General features: G+C 39.9%; 1 protein-coding gene across 1 annotated transcript in view; it reads left to right on the forward strand.

Annotated features, from left to right (window-relative positions):
* Positions 1-4,901, forward strand: part of SYNJ2BP (synaptojanin 2 binding protein) — a 32,107-nt gene extending 27,206 nt beyond the window's left edge. Inside the window, exon 4 of the mRNA XM_070417317.1 lies at positions 368-4,901. Coding sequence (XP_070273418.1) covers positions 368-508 — 141 coding nt within the window. The 3' untranslated portion in view covers positions 509-4,901. The remainder of the gene's footprint in view (positions 1-367) is intronic.
* The last annotated feature ends 6,503 nt before the right edge of the window (positions 4,902-11,404 follow it).

An 11,404-nucleotide genomic window follows, 5' to 3' on the forward strand; every position in this document is an offset into this window, starting at 1 on the left:
GAAGATGGACATCTCCCCTGTCCCACCCAATAATTTTCAGGTTTCCTGTAGGATCAGTAGACTTCATCTCATATCTTCATTTCCTGAGATGAGACACATAGAGCTTGGTGGAGGCCGTACAAAAGCAGAAAGAGGTTATCTGGCTTATTTCCGGGGGTCCCTGTAGGTCAGTAGCACAGAAAAAGCAAATGTCTCCCCATCAGCCTTCTTTTGTTTCCAAAGAGTCAGTGATACTGACATATACTCTCTGCTAGATAGTGCTTGGATTTGCAGCTTTGACAGACCCAGGTCATGTGTCAGCCCGGACCTTTCAGTTGTGGGAAACACACACTGGTCACCAGAGTTAACATTTTTCTTTCCCTTCCAGTTACAGGTGCAAAATGGGCCCCTAGGACATCGAGGCGAAGGGGAGCCGAGCGGCATTCCCATGCCTGTGGTGCTGGTGCCCCTGTTTGCCCTCACCATGGTGGCAGCCTGGGCCTTCATGCGATACCGGCAACAACTTTGAACAGCTCGCTTCCTTCCAGTGCTCCTGATGAAGAGAACATTTCTTCCTTTCTCTCCTCCTCCTCCCCTGCCATTCTCCCGTCTCTTGCCCTCTCTCTGCATAGCTCACACATGATTTAAAGAGACTGCTTCCCAACCAGAACCTGGCTCTTCAAAATCTTCAAGTCCTCGTATTCTGATGGGAGAGTAGAGGCATTGTTTGAAGGAAAGCTGAAGAAAGACTTGCTTAGGACAAATGAGGAGTCATATGTTTTACTAGGACCGCCAATAGAATCAGCTACAACCAAAGAGGGAAAAGTCCAGTCTTCCCGTCACCATGGTGATACCTGTTTTCTTAGCTGGCTTGCCTCAAAGGCCAGCTGTGCGATATAAGAGGAAGAGAGGATTTTTCTTTCTAATGATCTTCCTTGGGAAATTTTTTGGCCTTTATTTACTTTCTAATGACATACTTGGGTGCCTATATCAAACAAAATACAATGAGACGATTTTTACTTTTTAGAAGACAAATATATATATATATATATATATATATATATATATATATATATATAGTCATAGTATAATAGTGAAGCCTTATGGAGAGTTAAAGAGGTAGAAATCTGCTCTGGTTTCTAGATTTCTGGTGGAAGGGGTGATCTTAATTGAGGGAGTAAGAGAGAGAGTGAGCCTGACAGGATGCCCAGTTTGAGTCATAAGAAAAAGGAAGGAAAACTGAAGCAACTAGTTTAAAACCTTAGAATTCTTATTTCTCATAACACTTAAGGTGAAGTTGAGGCAAAATGCCATAATCCAGCTTTGCGCAAGTCAATCTGTTGGAAAACCTTTGAGGTTTAGAGATAAATCTTACCAATCTCCAGCCTACCTTAGTGACTTTTTGGATACCTCACAGCCTGTGAAAGGATCAGCTGGAATGATTGTGGTCAGAGCTGTAGTGATGGGGACAAAACAACCCAGTGAAAACTCCACAAAGGAAAAAGTAGTGCCTCCAAGGTGGTGCCTGAATCCCCAAGCTGCCAACACGTCCCCCAGCGCTAATAACAGGCAAACTCTGAGCGAGAGAACTGCTCTTGGCCGGGTGGGCATGAAACCAGCTTTGCTTCTGATTCAGTTCCGTTTAGAGAGTTTGGATTGCTAGTTTGTAATTTTTTTTTTTTTTTTTGAAAAAAAAACACACGAAACACTGGTTATGGTTTTAATGAATGAACCATTTTGCAGGGAAGGGGAAGAAATGAGTTGTGTTTGTTTTAGGGGGGAGGGAACTTTCATAGGGAAACCTTGAGAGCAAGATGCAGATGAATGGATGCTGTGGAATACTGAGGTTAATAATGAGGTGGGAACCATCCTGTGGAAGTGGTATTGAAGGGTGGCCTTAAAACATTAAGGAGAGCTGAACCAAGACTAATTTTCTGGCTTTAAGAAAAACAGTTTCATCTTCCAAACATATCAGCTAGACTATAGGCCTTATACATACAATCTTGACAACAAGAATGTGAGGACTTCCCCCTCGGGCAATCAGTTGTGTCTATTTTTTGGCATAGATGATCTAACAAGTATTTTACAAATGTTGATTGGACATCAGCTTTGTTACAACACTTTTACAAAGAAAGAAAATACATATTGCCTCTATCCTAAAGGTTTTTTTGGTTCCAGTTGGGAACCAAACCTATATACATAAAAAGGGAATTTGCATAGTCAGGGCAATGTAAGTTTGGTGTCAAATGTACAGTGCAGACAGCAAAAGGGAACAGAACTGAGCAACCATCACTGAGAGCGTTCCATGGAGGAAGGGAACAAGTTAAGGACCCTTGAGGAGCTCACAGTCTAGTTATCAGGTTAAGTAAGAGTTGAACACAATAATAAAAGAAATGGTACCTGGCACAACACAATGCAGCCATCACACTTTTTTAAGGTATTCAGAAAAAGAAAGCCATTGCATAATAACATGAGGCCAGAGTGGAAAGGGAAGGCTTTTTAAAATAAAAATCCCAGTAAGACCTTGCCTCTGGGCCAACTATTCCTGTAGGGAGAAACTTGCTTTAAACAATCCTGATGTGACTTACGCCTTTAAACCTGAACTGGTCACCTAGACGCTTGGCATTTGTACATTCCTCAGAGAAACACTAACAGTATTCCAGTTCTCACCCCCACCCGCCCACTGTGGGGGCTCAGCCTCGGGGTCCTCCCTGCACCTGGAGTGTGTGTGTAGCCGTTTCACTTCCGTAGGGGCCTGCTGGCCTCCTAGGGTTCACCTCAGGGTGTGCACATTAACTCGTGAGAGGACCTGAGACACACATACCAAACGAAGCAAAGGGGCAAGCAGGAAGGAAAGCTCTTTTTGGTTTTTTATTTGTTGGTATATATAAATAAAGAGAACACCTATCCCACCGCTGGTAGAAGTTTAGCTTTGGTTGATAATAGGGATTCTGATGTGTTTTAATAATTTTGGTTTTCCCTGGATTTAAATAGCATCTAAAGATAAATATATTGACATTTTAGGCAGGTGTGCTATATTTTTATTTCTCATTCTCTAGAAGACTACATTATCATAGATAAGATGTCAGAATCCATTGTAGGTCTTTTAAAAAAAAAATCCATGCTCTATGAATTGAATTGAATATTCCTGCCACTTTATAGATTGTATCATTCCTACTACCTGAACTACTCATTCTATCTTATACATATAATCCTAATAAGACATTGTTTGCTTCAATCGTCTATTTCCTTTTCCTGCCAAGTTTTAATCTGTGCTGTTAATTTAATTAATCATACCCTCTCGTCATGCGTAATGAAAAGGGAGATTAATATTTGTTACTGCATTTGTGCCAGGTACTGTACTAAACCCTGATAGGTAACACTAATTGTTCATGCCTCACAACTCTGGGATCTAAGTATTGTTATAAAGACACTAAAGAAAAGAGAATAAAATTACTTTCCTAAGATTGCATAGGTGGTAATAACAGTATCAAGATGTAAACTCATGTCTTCAGGTGCCATGATCAGTGGTACTTCCTCACTGGCAGTGGTTCTCAAACTGAGGTCTGGTTAAAAGCATCAGCATCGCCTGAGAACTTGCTAGAAAAGCAAATTTGGGGGCTTAACCGAGACCTATTGACTCAGAAACAGTAGGGCACCCAGCAACCTGTAATAATACCTCCAGGTGACGGATTTAGCAGCAGTTTAAGAATCACTTCTGAATGCCAATAATTGTACCCATTTTCTCAGGTTAGAATTACCTGGAGAGCTTATAAGAATTCCGATGACCGGGCTGTATCTAGGCCAATTCAATACAATCTCTGGGTGTGGAAGTCAGGCACCATAAAATAAAGTTTACCAGGTGATTCTAGTTACAGTGTCAGTAAAAAAAAAACAACAACAACAAAAAAACCACACACAAAAAAGCAACAACAAAAAACCACAAAACAAAAAATACTCTGGCATTTAAACCTAGACACCATTAAAGTTACATACAGACATGGCTCCAGCCAAAAATGAGAATTTCACTTGGGCCTTTTTATTTTCTTAAAATGGACGCTTATATTGCAATTTTCCCTCTACTTTTATTAAAAAATACGTTTTTATTGATTTTTAGAGAAAGGAAGGGAGAGAGAAAGAGAAATATCAGGGATGAGACTCATTAATTGACTGCCTCTCCTAGGGATCGAGGCCACAACCCATGCATGTGCCCAGACTAGAAATCAAACTGGTGACCTCTTGATTCCTGAGTCAGCGCTCAACTGCTGAGCCACTCTGGCCGGGCCACTTGGGCCTTTTTAGAGCCCAGCTCTCTGTGAGCTTCTGCCCAAAGTATAGATGTGGAATAAGAAGTGGAACATTTTTTGGCTTCTGTTTTGCTAATGACTGATCAACCTCCAGCAAAATGTTGTAGTGTTTCAGGTTGTGCATCTATTAAATCAGAACCAAACTGTAGAACACTGGAGCAGAAGGAACCAGAAAGATTCTAGGATGTATTTGTCTCAAAGATGAGAACATCAAGGCTCAGGGATATGAGCTAACTTAAACCAGATCACACACACACTTGCTTTGTTGCATAAGTGCTCTTTCTGTCTCATCTTTATGTCTTGAATGTATCCACTACATGAACATATACAAAACTCTTTTTTTAAAAAAATCTCAATCCACTTCTATCTTCTCTCTGGGTCTTAAACAAAGACCAAAGGAACTGATTGACTACACAAGTGTGTTGCAAGCTTCATGCATAATTGGGAGATGCCACAGAATAAACTGAGAAAGATCTAACATCAATTAAATGAGCTCTTCTGAGACTAATTCCAATAGTTCTAGAGAAGTATGTTTTTTGACATTGGACATCGTTTTTGTGTAAGTAAGCAAGTTAAGATATAATTTCATGTGGAGCCAATAAAGATTTTATTCTAGTCAAATCTAATCACACTTATCTTTGTACAGATGAGGGTTTTCTTTTCCATCAGCAAATGAGTGCATGCTGGGTGCTGAAGATACAAGCTAAGATTTCATTATTGGAAAGTGGTGGAGTATTTATTGGTGATGTTGATGTTAAATTATTTTTCTAACATTACCAAGAAGCAGAATATTGAGTTATCAAACTCTTTACCTCTCAGCTATAGGTTGAACGGTGATTATGATCTTGGGTGAGCCCCTTTTGCTGTTTCTCTGCAAATCTGAGAGACCAGCATTTACATTCAAAAGGGCAATTGTGATCCAAAGGGAGCCAGTATTTTAAAAGGAATTCTGTTCTGATTGGAACCAGGTTCTTAACTGCCATAAACTCTTGCCTGATGTTGATATTTATATTTGGGCTACAAAGCACCTAATCTCTTACCTGATGCACTTGATGATAATGTAATCCTATATAATAAAAAGCTAATATGCAAATCAACCAAATGGCGGAATGACCAGTCACTATGACGTGCACTTACCACCAGGGGGCAGATGCTCAACGCAAGAGCTGCTCCCTCGTGGTCAGTGTGCCAGAAGCCGGGCTCATGGCTGGTGAGCGCAGCCTCTCCAGCCTCCGTGGCAGGGCTAAGGATGTCCGACTGACGGACATCCCCCGAGGGCTACCGGAGAGAGGGTGCAGGCCAGGCTGAGGGACCCTCCACTCCTGAGTGCACGAATTTCGTGCACTGGGCCTCTTGTAACATATAAGAATGCGTTGCTGTGTCTAAGGAATCAAGTTATACCAAACATCAGGTCTTGTTTCTCTAAATGTTGTCCTTACTGTTCATGTTCTTTTTGCTGAGTGAAAAGGGAGAGGACTGGCAAATCGGTCATTAACAGAGTCATGTACAAAAGAACTCTGTAGTTACTGTAATTATTAAATGTATTGACCAATCAGGAAAATTGAATAATCCTTCTTAGTTTGCAGATTGGCAAATGGAATCACACAATTCCATTTTAATTCTGTATCTGCAATGCTGATTTGAATATGAAATTCTTACTACTGGGTATTTGTGCAATTTACCCCTGGGCCATATTAGTTCTTATAAAATTATTATCCTTATGAACCTTATTTTATTTTGCTTCCTTTCTACTTTGACCCTAGTGTCACACTGCATGCCTGGATCTAAATAGCAAGTAGATGCCCTATTGCATCTTGGGAGATACACGGGCATAAAACTTCTTCTAGGAAATATAACTACAAATTAAATATGTTAGTGAGGCCATCAACTGGATGATAATTTCCTAAGCTTTGCTATTTGATACCAGATAGAGCAAATGAGATCCTAGTGTATCTAACTGTACCTCACTCAATACTGGCATCTAGTAAAAACTTGTTGCATTTGTCAGTGATCTTTATAATTTTTCCACCTTATTTTGGAGATTATTGAATTTTTTTTCTTTTTGCCAACTTCTTAAGAGTAGTGCCTCTGACAAAACAATGGAAAAAGGAAAGAAAACTCTAAATGATCAATTTGAGGCTTATCTTTGACGAAGGAGATAAGGAAGGGCACTATCATGTACCACTATTAACTGGCTAACCATTATTGAGCTCCTTTCAGTATTTCAGCTACTATCCTAAGCATGTGTTCATTTAAGCCTCACAACAACTGTTGTCATTATTCCCATTTTACAGTGAGATGAGCGAGGCTTTGAGAGATTAATCCACCCAAGTTATACAGCTAGAACCTGCATACATAACCATGGCACTGTACTGTCCCTAGTCGCCATGGTGTCAGGCGCTGCCCTGGGGTGCTCTTTTGCATAACTAAGGTAAAAAAACATCTCCCCGTTATGCAACATAGTATCAGTTATCCCATTTTTACAGATAAGGTAACTCACGGTTTAAAGAGGTTAACTTGCTCATCATACATAGCTAGTTAGTTCCAGATCTGGGAATTTACTTAAAGCCAATGAGAAGTTCACTTCTCACCATTTCAGAAAATGAAAGTTTAGTTTACTGAATTTGGTTCAACCATGCTAGCTCAGCCTTCCATTGTGGATAATAGGTATTTGGCTACACAAGATACAAAATAGCAGTAGCTGTACCCTTCTGTATTTACATACAACATTTGAAGGCAGTTGCCAACCTTTAGTATCTTACTTCTGGCCCCGTCATTCCCCAAAGCCTTAAAAGATACACAGAGGCAGAAATGGGTTTGTGCCATAGGATGAGAAAGGGTTTGTCAGAACTGAATATTGACTCTGCTTATAGCTGACTTTGATGTGAACAGGAAAGGCAGTTTACACTGTTCATTATGGCTCTGTCACAGAGCTTAAGCAAAGTGCAGGCCTGGAGTCCAAGTGCTAATCTGTACCTGCTGTGTGTGCAGAATGGCCACGTTCTCCCTGATGGGTGAAGAACATGTCAGTTTTCAACTACATAACAAGCCACTGGAAAATTAAGTCACTTAAAACAATATTTTAATAAACTTTTAAAAGATTCTATGGGCTGCCTGAGTGTTTCTCTTCCTGATACCACCTGGGGTCACATGCAGCTGCATTTATCTGATGGCAGAGCAGAGGGTAGGTGGAAATTAGTGCTGGCTACTAGCTAAGTGCCTTGGTTCTTCTCCGCATTGCCTTTCATCTTACAATCCACTAGACTGGGCTCCTCACAGTCTGGGGCACAACATGGATGAACCTCGAAAACCAGACACAAAGGAACACCTATTATTCTCTTTTTATGAAATGTCTATAGAGACAGACATTAGATTAGTAGTTGCCTAGGGTTGGGGGTGGAAAAAAAGGCACAAGATTTCTTTTTCAGGTGATAAAATGTTTTCAAATTAGATTTTACTGATGGTTGCGTAATTGTGTAAATATACTAAACTTAAGATCAACCAACCAAAGGACTTGTATGCATGCATATAAGCATAACCAATGGACATAGACACGGGGGGCGGGGAGGGTGAGGGCATAAATGGGTAGGGGATAAGGGGGCAATGGGGGGGATAAGGACACATATGTAATACCTTAATCAATAAAGAAAAAAATTAAAAAATATATACTAAACTTAAGACAGGGATTTTATGGGATATAAATTAGTAAAGCAATAGAATTTTTTATTCAATTCTCAGAGCAGAAAATCTCATGAGGGGTTTCTTCCCCCCTACCCAGTACCAAGATTGAAATATCTTACTGTGTCTTCCTGCGTGACATTTATTTTTCCCTTCCCTTAGAAAAGGTCGCCTAAGAACACACATTCTGCATGGTGTTCTCCTTCCTTAGTGGCATATAAGATAACAATGTCAATGGCATCTTTTTTAAAATATTAGGTTGGGAGTAGGGGTTTGGCATTGTGAAGAGTCCCTCTCTAGACCTGAGAAACACCTGCATTACTTAGACAGGGAAGTTGGGGGGGGGGATCAGAGAAAAATGAAAGTAAATCTAACTCTGCCTGTAGTTATTATCATTTAATAAAACAATATTAACTGCAAAAAAAAAAAAAAGTAGAAAGGGAGGCAGAGAGTGAGGGAAAAGAAAAGAAGGAATACATCTTCATGGTATGCTGACTTTGAGATGTACGAAAACCATTGAGGCTACTGGATATGTACCAGAAATCATCCACACTATGATAACATTTGAAGCCAAGGTAAGAGATGAGTTTACCTAGTGAAAGAAAATAGAGCGGTGGCTCTCACACTGTAATCTTCAGACCACCACCAGCAGCACTACCTGGAAGCCTGTTAGAAAAGTCAACTTTCAGGCCCCATTCCAGATGTACTGAATTAGAAACTTTGGGGATGGGGCTGAGAAATCCATGTTCTAATAAACCCTGCAGGTGATTCTGTGACACTACAGTTTGAAAGTCACTGGGGCAGAACAAAAATGAAAAAAGGCCAAGGACTCCAGTTTTCAGTCTATAAAGCTGAAGAAGAGAAAAGGAAGTCTCAAAGTTGGAGAAGACCCAGGAGAGCCAAACATCCATGGAGGAGGGAATTTCAGGAAGGAGATACTAGTAGTCAATGCTATTGTCAAATGCTACAGGAAGTTTAGTAGCAGTTGGGGCATTTGTACTACTTTACAAAGTGTGAACTCGTGCAAGCCTCTTACTCTTCCTGATTCTCCATTTGCTCACCTGTAAAATGAGTCTGCAATCAAGCTCTTTTAAAGTTTATAAGGTTTTTCACCCTAGCCGGTTCGGCTCAATGGATAGAACGTCAGCCTGAGGACTGAAGGGTCCCAGGTTCAATTCTGATCAAGGGCACTGCCCAGATTGTGGGCTGGATTCCCAGTGTGGGGCATGCAGGAGGCAGCCAATCAATGATTCTCCTCATCATTGATGTTTCTATCTATCTCCCTCTCTATCCCTTTCTCTCTGAAATCAATAAAAATATATTTTACAAAATTTAAAAATTATAAGGTTTTTGAGTGAATCAAGTTAGATATGATATGCCAATTATGGAGCCATAAAAAACTCATGAAGAAACTAATCTTTCCATACCATAGCCATTACATGTGGCCGTAGTTCTAAAACCTGACCTCGGTGCTAAAGCTCTCAAGATTGGTGATTTTGATACCTCTCATGTACCTGCATGAGTTAGTGATGGTAGAGTAGATACTGGAGGGCAACTTGCCTAGATATCAGGAACATACCAGTCCTGAGGGACTGGCTTGGGTGGTAGAGATGCCTTGTTTCCTGCATATAAATTTTATATCCTCCCACTTGGAAGTGTGACAGTTATAATGGCTGAGTCAACATTTGGATTGTTGATTAACACTGGAAACATACAGATGAGATTTGAGTCACATTTCTGAGAAGGCAATAGAGCCCATACTGATGAGCTATTTTGTGCGATTTTTTAAATGAGAATTGTAAAAGTGATGACAAATGTCACTGGATTTAACAGAAAAAGAAACTGAGATACACCATAGTAATGCTTAAGGTGAGTACTAAGCATAGAAAATAGAATTTCCCACCTATGTAATAATATCCAATATGTGCTTAAATTCCTCACTGCCCCAAAATTTGTCCCCTGACAATCTTCCAGCATACTTGTAATTCTTACAATTTAATTGCATCTTCAGGACCATCTCAAAGTTCTCAATAAATGTTTATTTGAATGATTGAACAAATGAGAGGCTGAAGACTTGTATTCACTTAAATAGAATATATGCTCCATCTGAAAAGGGTAACAGATTATTAGCTATAACATTACTGAGAATTTATGTATATTATTTAATCCATTATTAGCTACTAGCTGAGTATAGGGCTTTATTGGAGTTGGATCCAGTATGGTGATGTTTTTATATAGTTAAAAGGTAGGAAAAGGTCTAGACTTAATTTTTTGTTAATCCTCACCTGAGGATATTTTCCATTGATTTTTAGAGAGAGTGGAAAGGAGAGGAAGAGACAGAGAGAAACATTGATGTGAGAGAGACACATTGATTGGTTGGTTGCCTCCCACATGTGCCCAGATCAGGGCCAGGGATCAAGCTGCAACTGGTACATAACCTTGACCAGAATTGAAGGCAGGACCTTTCAATCCACGGGATGATGCTCTACCCACTGAGAAAACTGGCTAAGGCAAGGTCTGGACTTTTAGAATAGCATGCTTGGCATCTAGTATCTGAGGGAAAGGGGATAAATAATATGCTTAACTAACCTGGATGCTTTATGAGTTCTGAAATGTCAAAAGGAAATGAATGAAGATAGAAGCAATGCCCAATACAAATTTAGCATACATCACAATACATCTTTCTAATAAATGCTATGGCCCTATGTGGTTTATTTTCTGCACATAGATTAATTAAACAAACACACAACAAAAGGCATAAGTCAAACAATCCAAAATAAAGTACCAAAGAATCACAGCATTAAAGGAGACCCTGTTTATAAACCATAGCAATCCTGTTTATAACCCATCCCTTCAATCTGAATTTCCCCTTTATTCTACAAATGCTCCCGACTCTCCTATAAATTTACATAATTTTCTCTCAGCACTCTCAAACTTCTCAGGTTAAGTCCTCTCACCTTTCTTACTGCTCCAGTCCCCAGGTTTGCAACGTGTCTCTTCCTTGGCGAGATTGGAGTGAGGGAAGATGGGAGAAACAGGGATAAGGAAAGGAATTAGCAGTCTTACTTTTATAAGCCTTGTCCTGATCATTTCAAAATCTCCCTTGGCTAAGTGTAGGTGATGCTTATGAAGTGGGCAGGTTTGACTCATTTGACTTAGCCCAGAACCCAAAAGAAAAACCCCAAGTTTCACATTCAAACTGAAGTATTCTTCCCACTGTGTTATTTTCATTCACATATGTTATCCAGAGCAACAATGACTTTATATACTAAAACCACAGAGTGATAGCTCTGTGATATATGTTAGTTAAAAGCTACTGTGATATATGTTAGTTAAAAGGAGGAATAATTTACATTGCCTGTGGAGTAAGGGAGGATTCAAGAACCTGGAGTTCCTGAAGCTGCATTTTGAAGATGTGGAAGTTCATGGAATACTCAGGA

This window comes from Myotis yumanensis, unplaced genomic scaffold (assembly GCF_028538775.1).
Source record: "Myotis yumanensis isolate MYYU_CA2020_CCGP unplaced genomic scaffold, mMyoYum1.0.hap1 SCAF_1, whole genome shotgun sequence".
In the NCBI taxonomy this organism is placed as follows: domain Eukaryota; kingdom Metazoa; phylum Chordata; class Mammalia; order Chiroptera; family Vespertilionidae; genus Myotis; species Myotis yumanensis.